The sequence below is a fragment of the Zophobas morio genome, unplaced genomic scaffold (assembly GCF_036711695.1).
Source record: "Zophobas morio isolate AGI-343-1 ecotype UQ-CSIRO unplaced genomic scaffold, CSIRO_AGI_Zmor_V1 ptg000004l, whole genome shotgun sequence".
Lineage (NCBI taxonomy): Eukaryota > Metazoa > Arthropoda > Insecta > Coleoptera > Tenebrionidae > Zophobas > Zophobas morio.
The window spans coordinates 6,810,179-6,831,588 of record NW_026972109.1 but is presented as its reverse complement, the minus strand read 5'-3'; the positions used below and the strand labels follow the sequence as shown (position 1 = coordinate 6,831,588).

The 21,410-nt window shown below is 35.8% G+C and overlaps 4 protein-coding genes across 7 annotated transcripts in view; all 4 read left to right on the top strand.

The window, feature by feature from the left end:
• Positions 1–585: 585 nt before the first annotated feature.
• The window catches only part of LOC135139357 (neuropeptide F receptor), a 31,679-nt gene continuing 10,854 nt past the window's right edge, over positions 586–21,410 (top strand). Inside the window, exons 1-3 of one of the 3 annotated variants that reach the window (XM_064069576.1) lie at positions 586–718; positions 2,019–2,504; positions 15,420–15,666. In XM_064069576.1, the coding sequence (XP_063925646.1) occupies positions 15,481–15,666 (186 nt within the window). In that variant the 5' untranslated portion in view covers positions 586–718; positions 2,019–2,504; positions 15,420–15,480. The other 2 variants (XM_064069571.1, XM_064069564.1) reach the window with 2 other exon arrangements.
• Positions 4,446–5,995, top strand: LOC135139346 (facilitated trehalose transporter Tret1-like). Its single transcript, XM_064069554.1, has 2 exons — positions 4,446–4,624; positions 4,677–5,995. Exons 1-2 carry the CDS (start codon positions 4,582–4,584, stop codon positions 5,993–5,995), a joined length of 1,362 nt encoding a protein of 453 aa, XP_063925624.1. The 5' UTR covers positions 4,446–4,581.
• LOC135139322 (facilitated trehalose transporter Tret1-like) lies at positions 6,191–7,879 on the top strand. Its single transcript, XM_064069522.1, has 2 exons — positions 6,191–6,339; positions 6,392–7,879. Exons 1-2 carry the CDS (start codon positions 6,297–6,299, stop codon positions 7,708–7,710), a joined length of 1,362 nt encoding a protein of 453 aa, XP_063925592.1. The 5' UTR covers positions 6,191–6,296; the 3' UTR covers positions 7,711–7,879.
• Positions 7,958–10,028, top strand: LOC135139329 (facilitated trehalose transporter Tret1-like). Of its 2 annotated transcripts, XM_064069542.1 has the most exons (3): positions 7,958–8,058; positions 8,111–8,954; positions 9,857–10,028. In XM_064069542.1, exons 1-3 carry the CDS (start codon positions 8,016–8,018, stop codon positions 9,915–9,917), a joined length of 948 nt encoding a protein of 315 aa, XP_063925612.1. In that variant the 5' UTR covers positions 7,958–8,015; the 3' UTR covers positions 9,918–10,028. The 2 variants fall into 2 exon arrangements, with proteins under 2 accessions (XP_063925612.1, XP_063925605.1); XM_064069535.1 differs by lacking the exon at positions 9,857–10,028 and having other exon boundaries at positions 8,111–9,841.

Sequence of the window (21,410 nt, the reverse complement as noted above, 5' to 3'; positions counted from 1 at the left end):
CGGGCGGCAAGCGAAGTGCGAATCTCCGTGTTTGTATTTTCGTCTCTTTTAATCCCCACACTTCCATTTAAACGTTCCAAATTTATTTACTATGATAAGAGATAAAAGCAGGTTTTATATAGCATGTTGTGTTATTCGTGATTGATCTGGGCTGCGTCATTGATAAAATTTTGCTACCGGTAACAGCTCTTCAAGGCCGGCGTTTTCCATCCTCATTCATAGTCCGGTGGCAATTTCACCCCGATGACCCTTTATTTAATTTGAGATTACCGAGAACTTATTTCAACGCTGGAACGTAATTATTTGAGAGCCTTTCTTATTACGATTCTCGGAACGAAAAATTGAATTAAATACATAATTTAATGTTGGATCAATATTGAAAGAAGAGATTCAAAGGATTGCAGAGCTTGTTATAGCACTTTATGGGATGTTTATTTATGTTGGGTGGAAGAGATACGGTTGTTGTATAAATATATCTTGATTGTTCAGTTTTTTCGTTTTTCAAAAAAAATCAGCGCTAGTCGGGCTGAGGTTGGTATGAGCGAGAATGACGCCGTATTTAATTGTTATTGATGTTGTCTTCGGATTTTATCTCCAGTCGTAAACTGGAATCGACTAAGATGGTTTCATTTAATTTAATAGTGACAGTTGTGTCGCAGAGTGCTAATTCTGATCTAACAATAAGATGAAAGCGACTGTGCTTAGCAGATACGTGAAGGTATTTTCGTTAAAATTTCTGTTAAATAATTAATTCATTCATTTACCACAAGCTGGTTTCATTTCCGCCATTTCATAATTCTTCTTTGATTTCCTGAAAAAGTACGCTGTGAAAACGTTGGAAAATTTATTTTGTACAAAGGCCAACCAAGTGTTGTACGTAATTTTTCCCCAGGCAAAGCCGTCAAGCTGCATTTGGAAATGCAGTATTATCAAAGTAAATACAAAATCTCGGCTAGTTCCGTCTAGTGGAAATAGAAAAATGTTCGCAGGATTAAACACTTTCAGCGAGGCTGAATTTTATAATTAAGTACATTGAGTGAGCGCTGTGAATTAGTACGGAAAGTAACTAGTCTATAAATCATACTGAAACATAAATTATTTTTAACGAAACTCTATTAATAAGAGGTGTTATATTTATTTCTTTAACAACAGTATTATAATACGTTCCACGTTTGGAGTTTCGTGTACTTTTTATAAATGGAAATAAGTTCTTAATGTATTGTTATGTTTATTTGTTGAACCACAAGTACTGCATATAGTATAAAATTTAAATAGCATTTACCATGCAAAATTTCGAAGTGACGTTATCAAATTGTGGGTAGGTGTGATTTTACCTTCTCCACGATATTTGGAGATTATCTGCAACATAAACGGCAGACGACAGACAGAAACGGGAGACCTATTTTTTCGTATTCTAGGAGTCATGTGACAAGACTGCGACGTATTAAAAAAAATAAAACAATTCAACATTAAATTTGATTTGTCGACGACTGACACTTGTACAAAATGCAACTTCTCCTAAAGAAAATTTCTGCGTCTCCCTGGAGGCAGAAAAGAAAGCCCACAGAGAAGCTCAAGTTTTTTATGATTCCGTCGAGCCACTTAAAATAAAACCCTTAGGCCCTTGTGGATTATTAAAAAAAATACTACAGGTTCTAAGAAAAAATCTTCTACAAAACATGAATTTTCGATATGGCGACGCTGAATCTATAAGTTTCCGAGCAAGACTAATACATGAAAGTTTCCATTCTCTTTGCTCCAGTTTCCCCTGGATCGAACCATTTATGGGTGTTTTGTTGTCGACGAAAGGCTATACATTACGACAATGCAATGCACTACTTCTTGTAACATGATACTTTTTTTCTCAAAAATCAATCTGCATCCTGTTTATTTCCCGCAAAAGCATTGCACTTCTTTGACTTAAATCCACCTCACCGTCAAATCCAATATTTCATATCTTAGCCGTAATGCATATTCCAAGCCAGCAAATAACCCTCTCAACTTTCATCTTATTCCAGATAAGATTTCCGATAAGCAACACAAAACGAAATGGATTTTTTCAATCAAGATACGATTTTACGACCCACCTTCCATGTATACACTTTACAATAAAAGAAAGACGAGAATGTCAGAGTTTGAACCAGAGACATAGACAAGGCACAAAAGAAATCATAACACTCGGACGGTCGTAAAAATGAAGTATTATCAGTGCAAAAGATACAGGCTCCACTTGTGTCGTCTTAAAAGATAATTTGGCCATTACGTCGTTTTGTGGAGATTTTAGACGGTCGGTGGCGGCGTAGGCGACGTAGGCGGCGGCTGGACTCGTAAATCTTTTTATAAATAACCAAATCGAAAATGTGCGCATCGGACACGACACTTATAAGAATTTGATGGCATTATGGCATTAGATGAGATCCGGGCGATGCGAAATGGGGCTGAAATGAAATGCTGAAAGAAGCTTTGCCTCGAGGATACGAGAGCTTCAATAACCCAAGAAAAGCGTAAATGAAAACATTTGTAATATTTTGATCATTTCACCAGTCCGGACCAAACTGATCGTGCACTATATGTGTGATTTCTAAACGGGGATTAACCTCACACTTATTTCTCCCTTGTACATCGTTATTCGTTTCCCCACTTAAATTAAAACCTGTTTATTTTCCATCCTCTCGAAATTCGCGAGACCCACAAACACCGGGCCTATTTTCTCAGTACTCCCATCAAACCGGCAAAAAATTCCGTCGTTTATGAGCATCGCCGCCCCCGCCACCATTTGGCGTTCGCTACCGTCCACTCGATTTCATGGAGTTGATGGTACTCAAAAATGATTGATGAGTTTTATTTCGACAAATAGATACACACTGGGCCCTGACAAGATCAATTATTATAGAGAAACAAGCAAACAATCGCTTAATACCACGGCCAGACGGCATAAGGGGCGGTCGCCCATTGGGTTGCTTTGGCCGAGACGGTGTACCATTTGCTGGTCGAGAGGGTGGAGATGCGAGTGCGCCGCGACGCGTGCCATCTCTTATAAAGCTACGCCGAGTTGAAGGAGGCGCAGTGCCGCCGCCGACGCCACCGCCGCTGGTCGACGCTCACACGGTACAGGAGCGCGCGAAAACTTACGAAAGTGAGGTGTTGTGTTTGGGGAGGTGGATGGTATGTATTTTTTTTTTCGAAAATTTGTTTTTGAAGAAGTATGATTTTGAAAATTGTTGCGGACGGTTGTTGATAAGTAGTTTGAAAGTTTTGGGATTGTTTACAAATGCGACGAAGGAGGGCAAAAGAGCGCATTTTAACTTCTAGGTGTGGTTTCTTTAAAAATAACAATTATTTTTTGAAATTTGAAAAAAATTGTAAAAAAACTCCATTGTTGTGATATCGATTTTATAAAATTTAGGTATGAAAGGGTAAAATAACAATTAAGATTTTGTTTTACAGCATGTGTATTATAATCATTAATCACAAAATTAGTGTAAAATAAAATTTTTGTGGACAATTATCTGTTTTTGTATTAAAAAAAAATATATACTTATAAAATTCTGTTAAAGCAAGTATACATTGAAACTATCCCTTTGAGGATATTATTAATTAGTGTAAACCTTTTTTTTCACAACTATTTGTTTCTTGTTTGTAAAAATTGGTATCTATTTTTATAATATTTTTTTCATTAATTTTCGAAAATACAAAAAAAATAGACTGATATAAATAAAGACATTTGAAAATTTTGACGAATATTTTATTATATTTAAGCAATATTTGTAATTATTAAGACTTTATTAAGGCCACTTTGTTTTCGTTAAAGTGCGTAATAAAACTACTGCCTGCTTTCTGTGTTTCGGAAATGGACTTGGTACGTTTTATCATGGTTTTATTATTGACTCGTGTGAATCTTGTCAGATTTCTTTCATAACTTTTAGATCATGAGGTTGTTGTACGAATAGATGAGGAACACCAAAATAATATATTTTACAAGAAATAAAAGGGTGAAAATTGATTATTTGCTTCATTTTTTTTTCCAGAAGAAGTAACCAATGTTTTAGTTTTTTTTTTTCTATCAGAGTTAACTAATCTTGGTAAATTCTGTTGAATTAAAATTTTATCAATTTAATTTTTAATTTTAGTGAAAAGAAATACCATTGAGAAATTGTATTATACTCTTGGACAAAAATACGGAATATTTTGGAATTGTCATAAATTTTCTCATTCTGAAGATTTAAATTTAAATTCAGGCTATATAGTGGCCAATTCAATTTTTTAGTTTGAATGTCATACCTTGAGGTAAGAATTCACGTGCCCAGCAGCATGGGGACGTGCGTAATGGGGCATTAACAGGAATTTAAATATTCCATATTTTTGTCCGTGAGTATATAATTATCACTCAAACACAATTTATTAAAATATAGGGATTTAGTTTAATTCTGTGAGACATTTCATTGTGTTTTGCGACCGCTGTGTAAACAAGGACAAGTTACTTCAAACATTTTGGATCAAATAAAAGATAACTAAAACCATATTTTTCAAATCATTCCTACTGACGATGGTTCAATAAACAGTTATTATTATAGAAAAAAAATGTTTAAATTTTGCACCTACACACTATTGACAGTTTTGACTGGTAAGCTAACACAATTTCTAGAAATTCAACCTTCATTTTTCTAATATTTTAGCGAATCTTTTAGCAACAGCTGGTGATACAACATTAACCTGGACATCTCCCATACTTCCTAAACTATATTCCACCAATCCAGAGATTAATCCGTTTGAACAACCAATCACACCACTCGAAGAATCATGGATTGGTTCTTTAATTAACATAGGTGCCATGATAGGACCACTACCCTTTGGATTTTTGTCCACAAAACTAGGCCGAAAAATATGTCTTTTATGTATGGCGGTTCCCTACATAATATCTTTTCTAATACTGGCTTTCCTACAAAATGTTTATTGGTACTACTTTGCCCGTTTGCTCGCCGGAGTGTCGGTAGGAGGCGCTTGCTCCATTCAGTCTGTCTACATTGCTGAAGTTGCTGAAGATTCCAATCGAGGTATGCTTTCAGTAACCATAAATATTTTCTGGACTTTAGGAAATTTGATTCCATACGTCCTAGGACCCTACCTTGGTATAGTACCATTCAATTTGATTTTAACATGCATCCCTGCAGTCTTTTTCGTTCTATTTATACTCATCGCACCCGAATCTCCTTACTATCTCGTCGGTAAAAACCAAATTAGCAAAGCCGAAGAGTCACTCATGAAACTACGATCGAGAAGTAGGAGTGGCGTCGAAAAAGAACTCATCAATATTCAAGACTCATTAAAACTTGTCGAGAAAAAGGGAAACATTTTTGATTTATTTAAAACTAAAGCAAACATGAAAGCTCTGATCATCTCGGTTACGTTAATGGCGTTCCAACAGTTTTCTGGTTTTAACGCAGTGTTGTTTTATACACAGTTAATTTTCGAAGCTTCCGGCTCGAATCTTTCACCAGAAGTTTCCTCAATCATCATCGGATTGGTTTTACTTGTGTCGAGCTTGATTATACCTTTCATCGCGGATAGTTTAGGCAGAAAAGTCTTTTTGATAATTTCTTTGGTGGGTACGATGGTGTCGCTAGTAGTACTTGGTACTTACTTTTTCTACAAAGAGTCACTTCCTGAGAGTGTGCAGTGGGTACCGATTGTGAGTCTAGTTTTATTCATTGTGTCTATGAATTTGGGTATGATTCCGTTACCTTGGACCATCAGTTCTGAACTGTTTTCAGTCGATGTGAAACCTATTGGAACGTCGTTGGTTTCAATCACTTGTTGGGTGACTAGTTTTCTAATTACCAGGTTTTTTAATGATCTGAACTCTGCTTTGGGACAAGCTGGCACGTTTTGGCTCTTTGGTGGCTTCTGCTTTTTGGCGATGTTGTTCACACTGTTTTATGTACCCGAAACTAAAGGAAAAAGTTTTATAGAAATTCAAAAAATTCTTCAAAAATGATAACTTTGTTGTTAAACATTAAATAAAATATGTTTACGAACTACCCGTTTCATTTTATTTTACTTTTTAAATATGTTGGCAGTTCATAGTACTTATATTATTACTAAAACTGAATTGATAAGAATAGAGGGATTAATTTATTTTAATTTTCTGACTCTGCTCATTGTATTTGCAACCGCTATGTAAATACAGACAACTTATTTTAAATCTTATTAAATCAAGTAAAAGATAACTAAAATCACATTTTCCACGTCTTTCCTTCTGGCGATCGTTCAATAAAGAGACTACTACAGAAGAAAAAATGTTTAAATTTTGCACTTACACTTTATTGACAGTTTTGACTGGTAAGCTCATGCAGTTTATAAAACTCGATCTTCCAATTTTTTAATATTTTAGCGAATCTTTTGGGAACTGTTGGTGATACAACGTTAACTTGGACTTCTCCCATACTCCCTAAATTATATTCCAACGACCCAGACATTAATCCGCTGGGACAACCAATCACACCACTCGAGGAATCTTGGATTGGTTCTTTAATTAACATAGGTGCGATGATAGCACCACTACCATTTGGATTTTTATCTACAAAACTAGGTCGCAAAATATGTCTTTTGTGTATAGCCATTCCTGCCATCGTATCTTTTTTAATATTAGCTTTCCTACAAAACCTTTATTGGTACTATTTTGCCCGTTTGCTTGCTGGAGTGACCGCAGGAGGGTCTTGCTCCATTCTTCCAGCATACATTGCCGAAGTTGCCGAAGATTCAAATCGAGGTATGCTCTCAGTAACTCTAAATGTGTTCTGGACTTTCGGCAATTTAATTCCCTACGTTCTAGGACCTTACCTTGGTATAGTACCATTCAATGTGATCTTAGCATTCATCCCTGCACTTTTTTTTGTCTTATTTTTAATCATCGCACCCGAATCTCCTTATTATCTTGTCGGCAAAAACCAAATTGACAAAGCGGAAGAGTCACTCATGAAACTACGATCGCGAAGTAGAAGTGGCGTAGGAAAAGAACTTCTCAGTATTCAAGACTCGTTAAAACTCGACGAGAAAAAGGGCAACATTTTTGATTTATTTAAAACTAAAGCAAACCTGAAAGCTTTGATCATCTCGGTTACGTTAATGGCGTTCCAACAACTATCGGGTATTAACGCAGTACTTTTTTACACACAGCTGATCTTTGAAGCTTCTGGCTCTAACCTTCCGGCAGAAATTTCCTCAATTATCATCGGTCTGGTACTACTTGTGTCTAGTTTAATTATACCCTTTTTCGCTGATAGTTTAGGCAGAAAGGTTTTTTTAATGATCTCAATGGTGGGTACGATGTTGGCGCTAGTAGTACTGGGTATTTACTTTTTCTACAAAGAGTCACTCCCTGACAGTGTGAAGTGGGTGCCCGTTGTGAGTTTAGTTTTATACATAGTGTCTCTCGATATAGGTTTGATTCCCTTTGCCTGGACCATAAGTTCTGAACTGTTTTCGGTCGATGTGAAACCTATTGGAACTTCGTTGGTTTCATTGACTTGTTGGGTTGGCAGTTTCATTACTACTAAGTTTTTCAATGATCTAAACTCTACCTTGGGACAAGCTGGCACGTTTTGGCTCTTTGGTGGCTTCTGTTTTTTGGCAATTTTGTTTACAGTGTTTTTTGTACCTGAAACTCGAGGAAAAAGTTTTGCAGAAATTCAAGAAATTCTTCAGAAATGATGACTGTATTAAACATTAAATAAAATCTTTTGCGAAGGACTCTTTGAAAGGGTACCTACCTCGTTTCTTATTTTCTTTAAAATAAACACTGTTGGCAATTTTTACAATATATTTTAATTGGAGGTGAATTTATGAAAATATGGAATTTACTTTAATTCTCTGACACGGTTCATTGTGTTTTGCAATGTAAATATAGACAACTTACCTTAAACCTTCTAAATCAAATAAAAGATAACCAAAATCATATTTTTCTCGTCATTCATACCTGACGACCATTCAATAAAGACTTACTTAAAAGAGAAAAAATGTTTAAATTTTGCACTTACACATTATTGACAGTTTTGACTGGTAAGGTCACACAATTTATAGAATTTGATTTTTCAGTTTTCTAATATTTTAGCTAATCTTTTGGCAACTGCTGGTGATACAACGTTAACTTGGACTTCTCCCATTCTCCCTAAATTATATTCCAACAACCCAGACATTAATCCGCTGGGACAACCAATTACCCCACTCGAAGAATCATGGATTGGTTCTTTAATTAACATAGGTGCAATGATAGCACCACTACCCTTTGGATTTTTATCTACAAAACTAGGTCGCAAAATAAGTCTTTTATGTATGGCCGTTCCTGCCATCGTATCTTATTTAATATTAGCTTTCTTACAAAATCTCTATTGGTACTACTTTGCCCGTTTGCTCGCTGGAGTGACCGCAGGAGGGGCTTGCTCCATTCTTCCAGCATACATTGCCGAAGTTGCCGAAGATTCAAATAGAGGTATGCTCTCAGTAACTCTAAATGTGTTCTGGACTTTCGGCAATTTAATTCCCTACGTTCTAGGACCCTATCTTGCCATAATACCATTCAATTTAATTTTAGCATTCATCCCAGCACTTTTTTTCGTTTTGTTTTTAATCATCGCACCCGAATCTCCTTACTATCTTGTCGCCAAGAACGACATTGACAAAGCCGAAGAGTCACTCATGAAACTACGATCGAGAAGTAGGAGTGGCGTTGGAAAAGAACTTCTCAGTATCCAAGACTCGTTAAAACTCGCTGAGAAAAAGGGCAACATTTTTGATTTATTTAAAACTAGAGCAAACTTAAAAGCTTTGATTATCTCGGTTACTTTAATGGTGTTTCAACAACTGTCTGGTATTAACGCAGTATTGTTTTACACACAACTGATTTTTGAAGCTGCTGGCTCGAATCTTCCAGCAGAAATTTCTTCAATCATCATTGGGTTAGTGTTGCTTACGTCTAGTTTAATCATACCTTTCTTCGCTGACCGCTTAGGAAGGAAAGTCTTCTTAATGATCTCAACAGTGGGTACGATGGTGTCGTTGGTGATACTTGGTACTTACTTTTTCTACAAAGAGTCACTTCCCGACAATGTGAAGTGGGTTCCTATCTTGAGCGTAGTTTTGTATATTGTGTCTCTGAATTTAGGTTTGGGTCCGTTTGTTTGGACAATAAGTTCAGAACTGTTTTCTGTCGATGTGAAACCTATTGGAACGTCGTTAGTTTCATTGACTTGTTGGGTGGGTAGTTTTATTACTACTAAGTTTTTTAATGATCTAAACTCTGCTATGGGTCAAGCTGGCACGTTTTGGCTGTTTGCTGGCTTTTGTTTTTTGGCACTTTTATTTACAGTGTTTTTTGTACCCGAAACTCGAGGAAAAAGTTTTGCAGAAATTCAAGAAATTCTCCAAAAATGATTACTGTATTAACATTAAATAAAACTCGTTTTTATAAATTTGTATTTATTAAAATATAGATTTTGTCTCGGTTATAAAATATTCGACACGAGAGTAAGAGACAACAATAGTTTCTGTCTTTATTTAACTATATAGCGTTGGCACATCGTTCTTAACACGTTTATCAATAACACAGTTAAATTCCAAATCTAGATTTATGTTATAAACGCAGCATCAAGTCGTGTAGCTTTTATCGAAATTATGAATTATTCAACTTCAGAAGGGCAATTTTGTCATAACAAGTAGCTTCGTGCTGAGCCTAATGCAACAAAATTGGAATAACGATGATAAACGCGACCAATAAATCAGTCAGAGGTTATATTTCCATTATCGCAAAATTGGAATTCACTTTAATTTATTGAAATTTCAATTAAAACTTTGTTTACAGCATCCATAATTTGAACAATGAGGACTTTAAATTACAAAGTTGTTGGATCGAAACTATGTAGGAGGAGTTGGAAATAGCAATAAGCAAGAGGCAAAAAGAGCATAAAGTTTTCGACTCTGAATCTCGTCCAATTATTTCTTAGTTCAACAAGTTACAAATAAGGCTCAAGTTCACACAAATGGAATTAAATTTGTAATCTGTAATTAAATTCATACAGGAAACGCTTTGTAATCATTTTTAAAACAACATTATACCATTTCAATTCCGATTACCCCGACGAGCTTTATTTACGTTTCATACATGCAAACTGCAGTCTTCTATGCAATCGGACTTTTTTCAATCCGTATCAGTGCGAATAACAGATGCACGTCATTTGACCACAAAATCCCACAGGAATAACAAAGTCCATTTTTTCCACTATTCATAGCTCCGATTACTCGTAATCGCCGGCACAAACACGGCCGTTATCTATAGCCATAACACCCGAAAAACTCAACCGAAAAAAATCATCTCTCGGATGTCCACGCAGGATTTGGAATTTGTCCAAGCACGAACGCATTAAATCCATATTGATTGAAAAAGGCACATCAAGTCAAGGACTCTCGCCCAGACATAATTCGATTGACACAATCGAATTATTTTCAAAAGGAAATTTCAGCTCCTGTATCTGTCAAATTTTCATAAATTACAGGAAATGGAAGAGTTCGCGCCTTGTAATTTAAACCCGAGCTGCTACACATTCCTGCAATTATTTATTTGATGTTTCGTGGCTTTGATGTCTTGAAAATTGCACCGATTGTATGTAAACAAGGCGAAATTTCACGATTGTTTGTTTGTTCAGGAATCAGGAGGCATTTATTGGGCAAGCTCGCAAATAACATTTTAATGTGGAGACGAAGCAAGACGTGATAAATGGCAGTTATATTTGCTTAGCGTCGTACTAGTGTTAGCGACGCCGTTTTATTACTTTTATTATTGTAGAGGATCACAAAGAATGAACCACGTATACACAGAAGCGATAATGTTACATGCTCGTTACATGAGTACAACATGATGAACTTATACATTATGCAGGATACTTTTCAACTGTAAAAAAAATCATTACTGTTAATGTTTACGAACAGGGCAGAATTTAAATGTCCCCAAATCTGCCACGTGGACATAAAAGTGTCTAAAAGCCCTCTTAAGTCGATCTAAAAACTCCAAAGGATTCATTCTCACTTCGCTTTAATTAAAATTCTCTTTGTAATCTCACAATTATGTCTTCATTTCCATCAGCCCGTCTTATCGGTGTTACAGTAAAACTTTCGTCTCGCACTGACATTTTTCCGTATTTATTGGAACAGTTCCCGTTCCTGCTCCCATAAAACGAAAAAATAAACATCTCTTTTCACATAAATAATCAATTTTTAAGCATTAATAATAATTTGCGAGCAAAACTTCTTTGCAACCCTATAAACATTTTTCAATTTATAGTAAACCGAGTAATTTATATAACGCTCTAAATTTCCAGGTGCGGATTTATTTATAAATTCAAAAGCAATCTGAGAAATCGTCTCGAAATGTTGTTTCTCAGATTTCCATAATTGTAACCCTTTCCTATTTGTTGAGGATGATATATCCTGAAGATTTACATTTTGATTAGATTGCCGTAGTTTCGCAGCTTTTCATCCCCCGGAACGTAATACTATCAACTTACTACAAGCCCATTCTATTATTCAGTTAGTTAAGGTCGTTATTTTGGAAGATTAGTCGACTTACTGCCGAGATTTTTTTTCAATTTAGAATCGTTTCGTCCGCAATTTGGAACCTTTTTGTTGTTGAACGGAATTAAGATTTCGTTTTATGTAAATATAAACTCGTTAGGGCGTTTTGCAGAGAGGAGCAACATCAACGCAATTTATTATCTGGACCAAGTTGCGGAGGTGTAGTTTTTGTTTAACATACGGCTTCAACTTGGTTTACTTAATGTAAGTTTACAGCTTGTCGTTCCCTACAGAGGGTAATTAAAGTGTAATTTAAAATAGAATCGCCGAGAGAGGTGTTAAGAGTTGAGAGGTTGTAAAAGAAGACGTAAAAAGTTTTTAATTACCAAAAAAAGAAACTGATATTGTGTTATTTTGCTAATTAGACCAACATCAAAGACGAGAGCGTGTTCAGTGCTAAACAATTTTTATATTTGCTGGTTTCGTTGCCGGCTTACCCCAATTTTTTTTTTTATGTTTTTTTTAGTGAAAATCTTTTATCTCCTTTGAAACTTTTCCCACAAAGGAAAAAGAGTTTGCTGCGTAAAAGTTTATATTGTTAGAGGAAAAAGCTTGGACGCTGACATATTTACTGTGTTTAAACTATATGGGCAAAGTTCTAATACTTAAATGGTTAAGGTCACCCCTCTATGTAACATACGCTTTATACTATATCCTTTAGTTCTATTTTTCTTATAATATTTTACTACAAACTAACAAACATTTTCTATCTCCACTGCATTCATTTCAAGGTCGATAAACATTTCGTAATTCCATTTTTCCACTATCAAAATCACTGACATAAGTCGTTAAAAATCGAATCAATGCCGGTTCGAACAGACTTCAAAAGCAATTTCCGGGTTAGCGTAGTTACCATAAAATCACTCCATTTACCCGTTTTAATTATCTACATGAACATTTGGCCGATAAAAATGGAGTACGTCGAAGCAAAATCCCGACATTACTAAACCAAACAAGACAAAATAGGTAGATACTCCTTTGTAAATTTTTGTAGCGATACACTTGAAACATGGAACCTCCATTAAGTCTATAATAATAAAAGCTTTCATCGATAATCCTTTTTACCTGAGAAGGATTCCGCTTGACGTGTAGACATTAAAAATGTTTTTTTGGTGTATTTTTTATGTCAGGGGCGGGGACTTAATGAAATTGCTCGTGAACTCACCCTGAAATGCGTCGATCTGTAATTAAAAGGGTGGAGTTGCGATAAAAAGCAAAAAAAATAACTGCCGAAAGGTAGTTTAGTTATACATTATATGATCGAGAACGGTTTGGTTATAATTGGCTGTGAGACTCGTTATCACGAATTATTGAACGACATGATCGCCTCTCAGCGGGGTGCCAATGTTTGATTGACACTTAAATGTAATTTCTGTCGCTACTCGGAATTATTTTTGTCGTTCGAAAAAAGCGACGTTATTTTTGTAAAATCCAGTCTTGGTTACAAATCCACAATCTGCGTGACCAGAATCTATCGTTTTTTTATAAATTGTTATGACAAGATTTTAGCATGAGGAATGAATGAAATTGCCTCCACGATTGCTATCGTGAGACTGAAGAAGTGCTCAAGTTTCCACCTCGTGAAATAACAAGAATATAAAGACGATCATTTGTACGAATTTGCTACGAAATTTCATTTGCCACAAGAAATGAGACTATTATTTATCCGGATTTATATAATGGAGCCCTTTTCTGCCATCTCTAAATAAATTCGCCTGCATTAAAGTTTCATGAAGCTCGTTCGGATTAATCGTAAAAATCAAACTTTTCTCGAACTTCTTTACCAAAAAGCATGTCATATTCCTGTTTTTTTGCCCAGCGTGAAATATATCAATTTACATAATCAAACCAGGCGCACATGTTTACTGGGTAATTTATTTGCAGATATATTACATGTTTTTCCGTTTTTTCTTCAAGTTATCTACTCCCACGCCATTTATCTGCGAGAGTTCAAAGACTTTTCGAAAAAGTGATCGCTACCAATTACTGTTGCCTAATTCCGAGTGAAATAAATCTCGAGGGATGTTACTATTCAGGGAATAAATCTCGGCGGAGTTTCCACATTTTTTGTATTTAATACGACAGCCCTTAGTTCGACCGAGAGAGGATAATAAATCCCAAAAATGGGCATGGGAAGTGCGACCTAGTTGAGGCCAGCAGTACATAATATTCTCGTTTATTTTAGAGCGAGCTTTTATTTATACGAGCTTTGCAACCTCATTGCCAGAAGAGATTTTTATTTCATGTGCTTTTGACTGTTGTTTGACAATTTCCACAGATTTTATTTGTGTATTAAATGGTAAATGAGCGTCAAGTTTAGGCCAACGTGCTGGAAAAACTTCCCGCTGAATTGAAAAAGTTGTAAAATACGTGTTGGCGAAAGGTATCGATATTGTGTGTCAAGTTTGCTATCCACCTCATTGTTATTCCCATCTGTATTGTTATTCTGCACAACAGTGTCTTGTTGTGAGAAACCATGTAATTATGATTCATATTTGCATTCCTGTGCATTACGCAATTTAGGAAAATGTAGCTGATCTGCCTGCAAACTACGTTGTGTTCGGAATGAATTATAAGTCTATTTATCAACAAGTTTTCAAAATAAATATTGTCTGATCTTTTTTTTTGACCCGTTTCGTCGTCCTAACAGACTCAGTTGTCCGTGTGGGTGACAAGTACTGGAGTCGTTCTCAGGCCATTAATTGAAGAGACATCCGAATCGCCACGTCACGGTAAAACCTTTTATAGGATCAAATGTCGCGTAAAATGATGTCGAATATCCGCTCCCTTAAAAAATGAAACGGAATATTCCCATAATAACGTTTTAAGGGGGTGATAAATCGCTCGTCTGATATAATTTTGCAGATATCGAGCCATTTTCTTAGTTGGCACTTTCGCAATTTTATCGCCTGAGATGCTTATCGGCTTTTAAAAAAATATAAGAGCTTTCAGGGTGAATTGAGAAGGCCCGAGGGTGTACGAAACAATTTAATTTCTTTGATCAGAGACACGACGAAACTTTGATTTATGGATTGTGGTTTTATCCAACTTTTCAATTTGGCGGTTGGAGGGTTGCAGAGTGGTTGGATTCTAATTAAAATTATGGTGAGGGTGGAGTATCGATGACGGTGTGTTACAGATTCGGAAGTTGGTGAAGTTGAACTTCGTGTTCGTTATTATTTTTGGGTGTTTTAAGTTGTAAGTAGGAATAAGGGAACCGCAAGAGGATTTAAATTAATAATTTGATACGAAGTTTTAGGAGGAAGCTACTTTTAGGTTAAAATTGAGAAAGTTTATCCCGTTTGGGGAGGCTCGAGAGTAATTTTTTTCTTAATAAAGAGAAACAAATAAGAGACATGATATTTCTTCGCTAATGAAATGGAAATGTTAAATCTTCAACTGTATAAATAAAGAATCTAATAAAGCGCCGGCTTAATAAAAAAGAACAAAGAATCGCAATTATTAATCCTTTGATGTTTCGCCAGCTTGAAAAATCATTTCTTGTTGAAAAAACTTTTGCGAAACACCCTCGTCCCCAATCAATCATAGACCAAAGTTCAATCATATTCCCTTCCGAACTTTCCGTGGAAAGATTTATTTCTGACACTTCCAGTCCAACCTAATTACCAAAGTTATCTTCCGATTAACATCGCCTTAACCAGTCAATAATAATAAGCGAACACGAATTTAAACGGAAGCCGTCACTTTGTAATCTCATCACGTAGGTACTTCATTAGTTTACTAATAGATGCCGCGTTTAGTAAATAACCCTCACTTCTATGGTGTTTTTCTTTCAGGTACGACACGTGTGATTCCCCGAACTCCAAGTGAATCGATCGATGCCGAACAGACGCCGACATGGACAACGAAACGTTATCGGAACACAGCAACATTACATCGATTCTAATGGAAAGTCGGAATGTTGACCCTAAATTATTTGATAGGTATATTAGAAACAGAGCTATAGACGAACCGGCATGTACGGGCCTCATTGTCATGTACAGTGTATTGATCACGTTGGGAGCTTTGGGAAACATACTTGTGGTAAGTATGGTTAATCAGGATAATTGTAGCTTGTGTTCACGAGTCCGTGAATGGTTGAAGGATGTATACATAATAGATGAATATGAGATTGCGGAACTATTGGTATTAGCACAGTCTATAACGGAAAGGGCTTTATACTTGGTGGTTTGTGTACAGTCATCAAAAACAAAAGTGCTGTATTTTTCAGATTTTTAGTTAAGCTTAATTTAATGTTCAGCTTTATACTGAGTGTCACAGAGGGATAAAAATTAAAAACAGTTTTGTCACCAACTAACTTTTACAGCAGCTGTTCTAGTTCTATTGATCCACATTATATAGAACTGCCTACAATAAAACTTTCATGTTATCGTAAATTTGTCGTAAGTGTACGAATAAGCAACCAAATGGAAGATTTTGAGTTCCACCGTGAAATAGAACTGAGTGTAGATACCGTTGTGATGAAGCGGTGAAAAGTCGGCAGTCTGATAAATTATGTTGTTGTTTTCGGCCTCGAAAGAATGTTTCAACAAAGACTTAAATATGCCACGATCGGTGTAGACAAATTCGGTAATTCTTTTTCGTTCCCTTAAAAACTTTTATTCTTTGGAAGTGTGTAGTTAAGGCGGTATTCACGCCAGTCACGTAATTAGCAATACCATAATTTCCAGAATTTTCATTTTCACTGTGTTTTTTATGCCCTATTTAACGGATTTGATAGCACTTAGGGTGTTTACAAATCTGCGGTTTATAATATTTTCGTTCTGAGTTAATGTTATGTCAATAAAGCGCTGTCTAATTTTCCCTGTATATTTGCTTTTCCGTTTCATTTGTGAAATGCTGTTTAGAATTTTCATTCAGCTTCGTATTTTCACTTAAGCGGGACCAAGTTGCCAACGTTACAACTTGTTCAACGTAAATAATCCCCAAATATAATACAAAATAAGATGAACGGCTTTTACTCGACAACCAGAAATTCGAAGGTATTTATAACAAATATTTACATTAACTTTCACCGCGACTCGTTGACGAACACGCTATTATTAAGCCGGCGTAGGACGGGCATTGCGTTTCATTGCTAGCTTTTCATCAATATTTAAGCGCAAAAAGTTTTTATTTTCCGTTGTAATATCCATAATTAACTTTAAACAGAGTATAGTCTAGATATTGCCGGCGTCTAACATTTAAAGAAAACTCGAGCCTGATCGGTCAGAATGCAATCTTTTCTGCCTGTTGAAATTTTGAACAGAATTTAGGAATTATTTTCATTTTTCACAATTAGGTGTGTCATTATCATAAAACTTCTACTATAGTTTAGCAAAGGACGCGTTTCCAGTCAAACGAAATCCTGATACATTTGCGCCAAAATCAAGGCACCCATTTCTAGCTCCGTTTCTGTTTTTTCCGGAACGACTTCCGGAAAAAAAAAATCACTGCCAAAATCGATCGATTTTATTTACGCATGACTAATTCCGCTTCCGTCTGGTACACCCAGAGACAATATCTTTATTTTCCAATCCACCTCTTCTCCTCGATTTCGTTTCCAAACGGCTTTACTAACGTCATAAATGACTAAACGCTCCCCTGGATAAGAGATAAATATATTGCCTCGGCTTAAACGAGGGAAAAAGCTGCTGATATCCTGGCGTTAACACCGGATATGTCTGGTGTTTAACATTTTATTAAGGATAAAGGCTGACGTCGTGTAAAATCGGATCAGGAGTGGGATTTATTATTTTGTTAACTTGCAAAATTAGCTTCCGGGGGCGCCGATGTAGTCGTTGAAATGAGGCTAATGAAAAAGCTCAAAATCTGGTTCTTTTTGGACTACTTGCTTGCGTATTCTCGTGTCGTGACAGGGGGGGATTGCGTTATTAAGTATGATTAGGAAATCTGACTTTTAAAGTACGTGGAACATTGGCATCATTAATTTCCTGCGACAGTAACAAACCCCAGGTGGTAAATTTGCTTGGTTGGTTATTGTTCAATCTAAATGTAGATGTACATAAAAACGGATATAAATTATTGGCATACATGCTTTGGAATGGATGAAGAGGAGAAAGACCCATGAAATTCGATGATCAAAGATTACTGCTAGAGATAGATGGGGTAAGTTTAAGCCATTTATTGCGATGAAGGGGTAGTTTCATGCTAAATTAGCGGATTTAGTGCTGTGACATGCGAAATATACATTGTTGTTAGAAAATGGTCTATAAAGATTAATATTCCCGTTGTTTGTGTTGTTGTCAACTGAGAAAATGGGATGCCCGGGACGGGTTATTCATGGATTTTAATTATGAGGGGTTTACGAAGTTCGCTTGTAAAAGGGGCTGCAAAATGGACGATACGGCATTTAGTGATGTGAGGTGGAAATGGGAAAACTTCGCACTGCAAAAAATGCACTACTTTCAGCTGTGTTTTGCGGCGTGTTTTATCGTGTTAGCTGTTGTTCTGAAATCCCTAGAATTTTTCCAAAAAAATCGTAGGCCGGATTTTATCTTCGGAAAATATTTATCAAGCACTTCGCCTGCACTTAATTAAAGCCGGTATATGGGTGGATGCAGGGAAATTTGTGATAACGTACGCAAATTTTTATTGTTTAATTATTCGTATTGTATACAGTTGTCAATAAAATTAAATTTTATTAATCGGTGACATCAAACAGAGAACATTTTGTAATGAATTCACTTGTTATGTGTAAATTTAGAGATAATGATGGTAGTTCTGAAAGTTCGAACACAAAAACATGGCGCCGGGAATATCAGAGCAAGCGTCAGTAGTCCTTAAGTCTTTACTGGATGACTGTGAAGGCTACCGAAGAAGGACTTTCAGCGAAACAACAGTATAGTCCATCATCGTTGATGCGTGTCAGCGTAGTCTGCAGGCTGTTCTTCATGACAACGGAAATTCAAAACTTTCCCTTATATTCAGTCAGTGCATTTAAAGGAAATTTACGATAATGTTGAAGTTTTCAGGCAGTTAGATCTAATGTGTGTGGAAATCCGAAAATGGGTTAATGCCTATACATATATCTGTTGTTTTTATGTCTTTTTACAGATGAATATTATATTATGCGTAATTTGGAGTCAAGAAAAATGTAGGAGACAAAAAGTCCTCAATTTATTGTTGTCATTTGTTGCAAGCAATATTTCTTCACCGTTTAAACTTGTATTGATTAAGCGATTCGTCAGAGTCGTGGCTAACGCCAGTTTTAAAGGATTTCTGCATTCGACTAAACTTAGTATTTACTAATAACAGCTATAAAACTGACGGACGACATTTTTTGGTGTTATAGATTTGACAAAGTTCTAAATTTAATTGTGGAAAAAAATGGTGTGTAATGTTTTCTTCACGTTGGATAAACTGATTCATTCACTAAGGTTGGTCCGTCAGTGCGTGAGACTGACGTTCACATGAAGCTCATTTGCCACAGTTATTGTTATTTAGAAATCATATTATCAAGTTGCAACATTTCTGACTTGACAAGAGTTTGACAATCTTTCATAAATAATGATATTGTAGATGTATTTAACAATAATCATATAATAAGCATTCACGTTCGGTAGAAGTAACTGACAGAAACTTTTCTGTGGTTAAGTTGCAATCTTAAGATCACTAGAAATTTAAGATTGGCATCAACTGTCTAATTTTCTAATTCAAATGTCAAATCTGAATTGTGTGGAAAAAAAACGAAGTTTTTCTAGTTTCAACACGCTTCGTTTCAAGAAAATCCTTAAATACAGCATGGAAACAATTTCCATAAAAGTAGTCACGAGAAAGCCCATTTTAAAAGAAAAGAAACAAGAAATATTTCGTAGTTTTCAAAAAATTGGGTAAAACGGGAACAGTTAAACTGGTGGCAGAAATATTCTCTGTAAAGTTCGCTAGTGTTGCCGAGTGTTTTTCGTATTTTAAAATAATACAGATATAGCGGCGCTTGTGCCGTTAATATTATAATCAGAATCAGAAAGACGACTGCGCAGATTTATATACCTACATGCTTTGTTGGTTCCGTTCTACAATTGGTTTTTAAGTTTTATATAATCGTTATTGTTTTGTAAGAGGGAAAACACTCGGCTTTGAAAATAATTGTACGTAATACACATATAAATTTATGTTTCCGAAGGCGAAGTTTTTCACATTTTAAACACGTTATAGCTGCCAGAATCAAATTTCTAAGGCGGTACCTATCTCCAATTGCGTGATTGTGGTGAAGATTTACTTTTCATTTTCTTGGATGAGACATGGATATACCAGAACGGATCCATGGTGAAATTGTGGATCCATGATGATGCCAACAAAGCTTGTCCTCCTAAAAAAACTAGTGAAGGGAAAAGATTCAAAATTTTAAGGACTGTAACGATAGAAATCCGTAAAATTCGAACAGCCATAAAAAATTAGTTCCCTCATGTTTTCTTTTCTCGTTGTCATAGCAAGAATGTCAAACATTTAAAATTATATTCCCTTAAAAAATTTGTCAAAATATCAGCTTTTAATATCCAAAAAAATTAATCAACTAGAACAACGTAAAAAAAATGTTGACAAATGGATAGAAAACCCTCAACGACCGAGGCATTTCATTGCAAAAGATTTAAAAATTTCTCGTAGTACGGTGGATGATGTGTTAAATCGGTACTTTAAACAATTATCTGTCTCACGAAATCCTGGTTCTGGAAGAAAGCAAGGAGCTCTTAATCCAAATCTTGATAAAAAAATAATTGCAACCATCTCTAAGAATCGCAGTATGTCCGCTAGGAACATCCGAAAAAAATGTCAAACTAACCATACAATTGTTCAGAGAACTAAGCAACGAGCAGGTATGAAAACCTATAAGAAACAAAAAATACCTAAAGTGACTGATATCCACCGGAAAACATTTAAAACGAGAGCGCGGAAATTGTACGACTTGATTGGCAAGAAGAACATCTGCCTCGTTTTGGACGACGAAACTTACGTTAAGGCTGATTTTTCGACGCTTCCAGGAGCACAATATTATACTCAGTTTGAAAGAGAGATTCTTCCTGACTCAGAAACATCAATTGGTATTGAAAAATTTGGAACGAAATATCTCGTCTGCCAGGCCATTTGTCAGTGTGGAATGAAAAGTTCATCATTTGTGACTACAGGAACTCTTAATGCTGAAACTTATGCTAAGGAATGTTTGAAAGAACGGATGTTCCCATTTTTGAGAAAGCATATTGGGCCGACTTTGTTTTGACTAGACCTTGCCACCGCACATTATGCAACAGCCACAGTCAATTTGCTGCAACACTATGACGTCGATTTTGTACCTCGAAACCACAATCCACCCAACGTTCCACGGTGTAGGCCCATTGAAAGATATTGGTCGATTGTGAAAAAAAGGTTACAAAAAACGGGACAAACTGCTAAAAACGCCCACGACTTCAATTTAAAATGGACGAAAGCAGTAAAAACGGTATCACCAGCAACTGTCAAGAATATTATGATGTCAATTAGGAAGAAGCTCCGAAAAGAATGGAGCCAAGCTTAAAAGTTCGGTTAATTTTGTGTTACATATATTTCTAAGCAATAAAGTTTTAGAAAAATCTAAAATTGTCGAAATATAATTTCAAATTAAGAAGTTATGGTATTTTAAAATTTCCGAATTTCTATCGTTACAGTCCTTACATGCGGGTTGCTCTTTGGGCTTTTAGAGGGATGCGATTTTCTCCTTGGTTCAAAAATAGATTCACCAGATTACCACAAAACCATCACATTTTCGATATTTGACCTTTACTTACTTACAT

Bases quoted from the DNA above. Each gene is read 5' to 3' on its own strand.
- LOC135139346 (XM_064069554.1), top strand. From the start codon at position 4,582: ATGTTTAAATTTTGCACCTACACACTATTGACAGTTTTGACTG. The intron at 4,625-4,676 runs GTAAGCTAACAC...CTAATATTTTAG, and splicing joins ACTATTGACAGTTTTGACTG to CGAATCTTTTAGCAACAGCT.
- LOC135139322 (XM_064069522.1), top strand. From the start codon at position 6,297: ATGTTTAAATTTTGCACTTACACTTTATTGACAGTTTTGACTG. The intron at 6,340-6,391 runs GTAAGCTCATGC...TTAATATTTTAG, and splicing joins TTTATTGACAGTTTTGACTG to CGAATCTTTTGGGAACTGTT.
- LOC135139329 (XM_064069535.1), top strand. From the start codon at position 8,016: ATGTTTAAATTTTGCACTTACACATTATTGACAGTTTTGACTG. The intron at 8,059-8,110 runs GTAAGGTCACAC...CTAATATTTTAG, and splicing joins ATTATTGACAGTTTTGACTG to CTAATCTTTTGGCAACTGCT.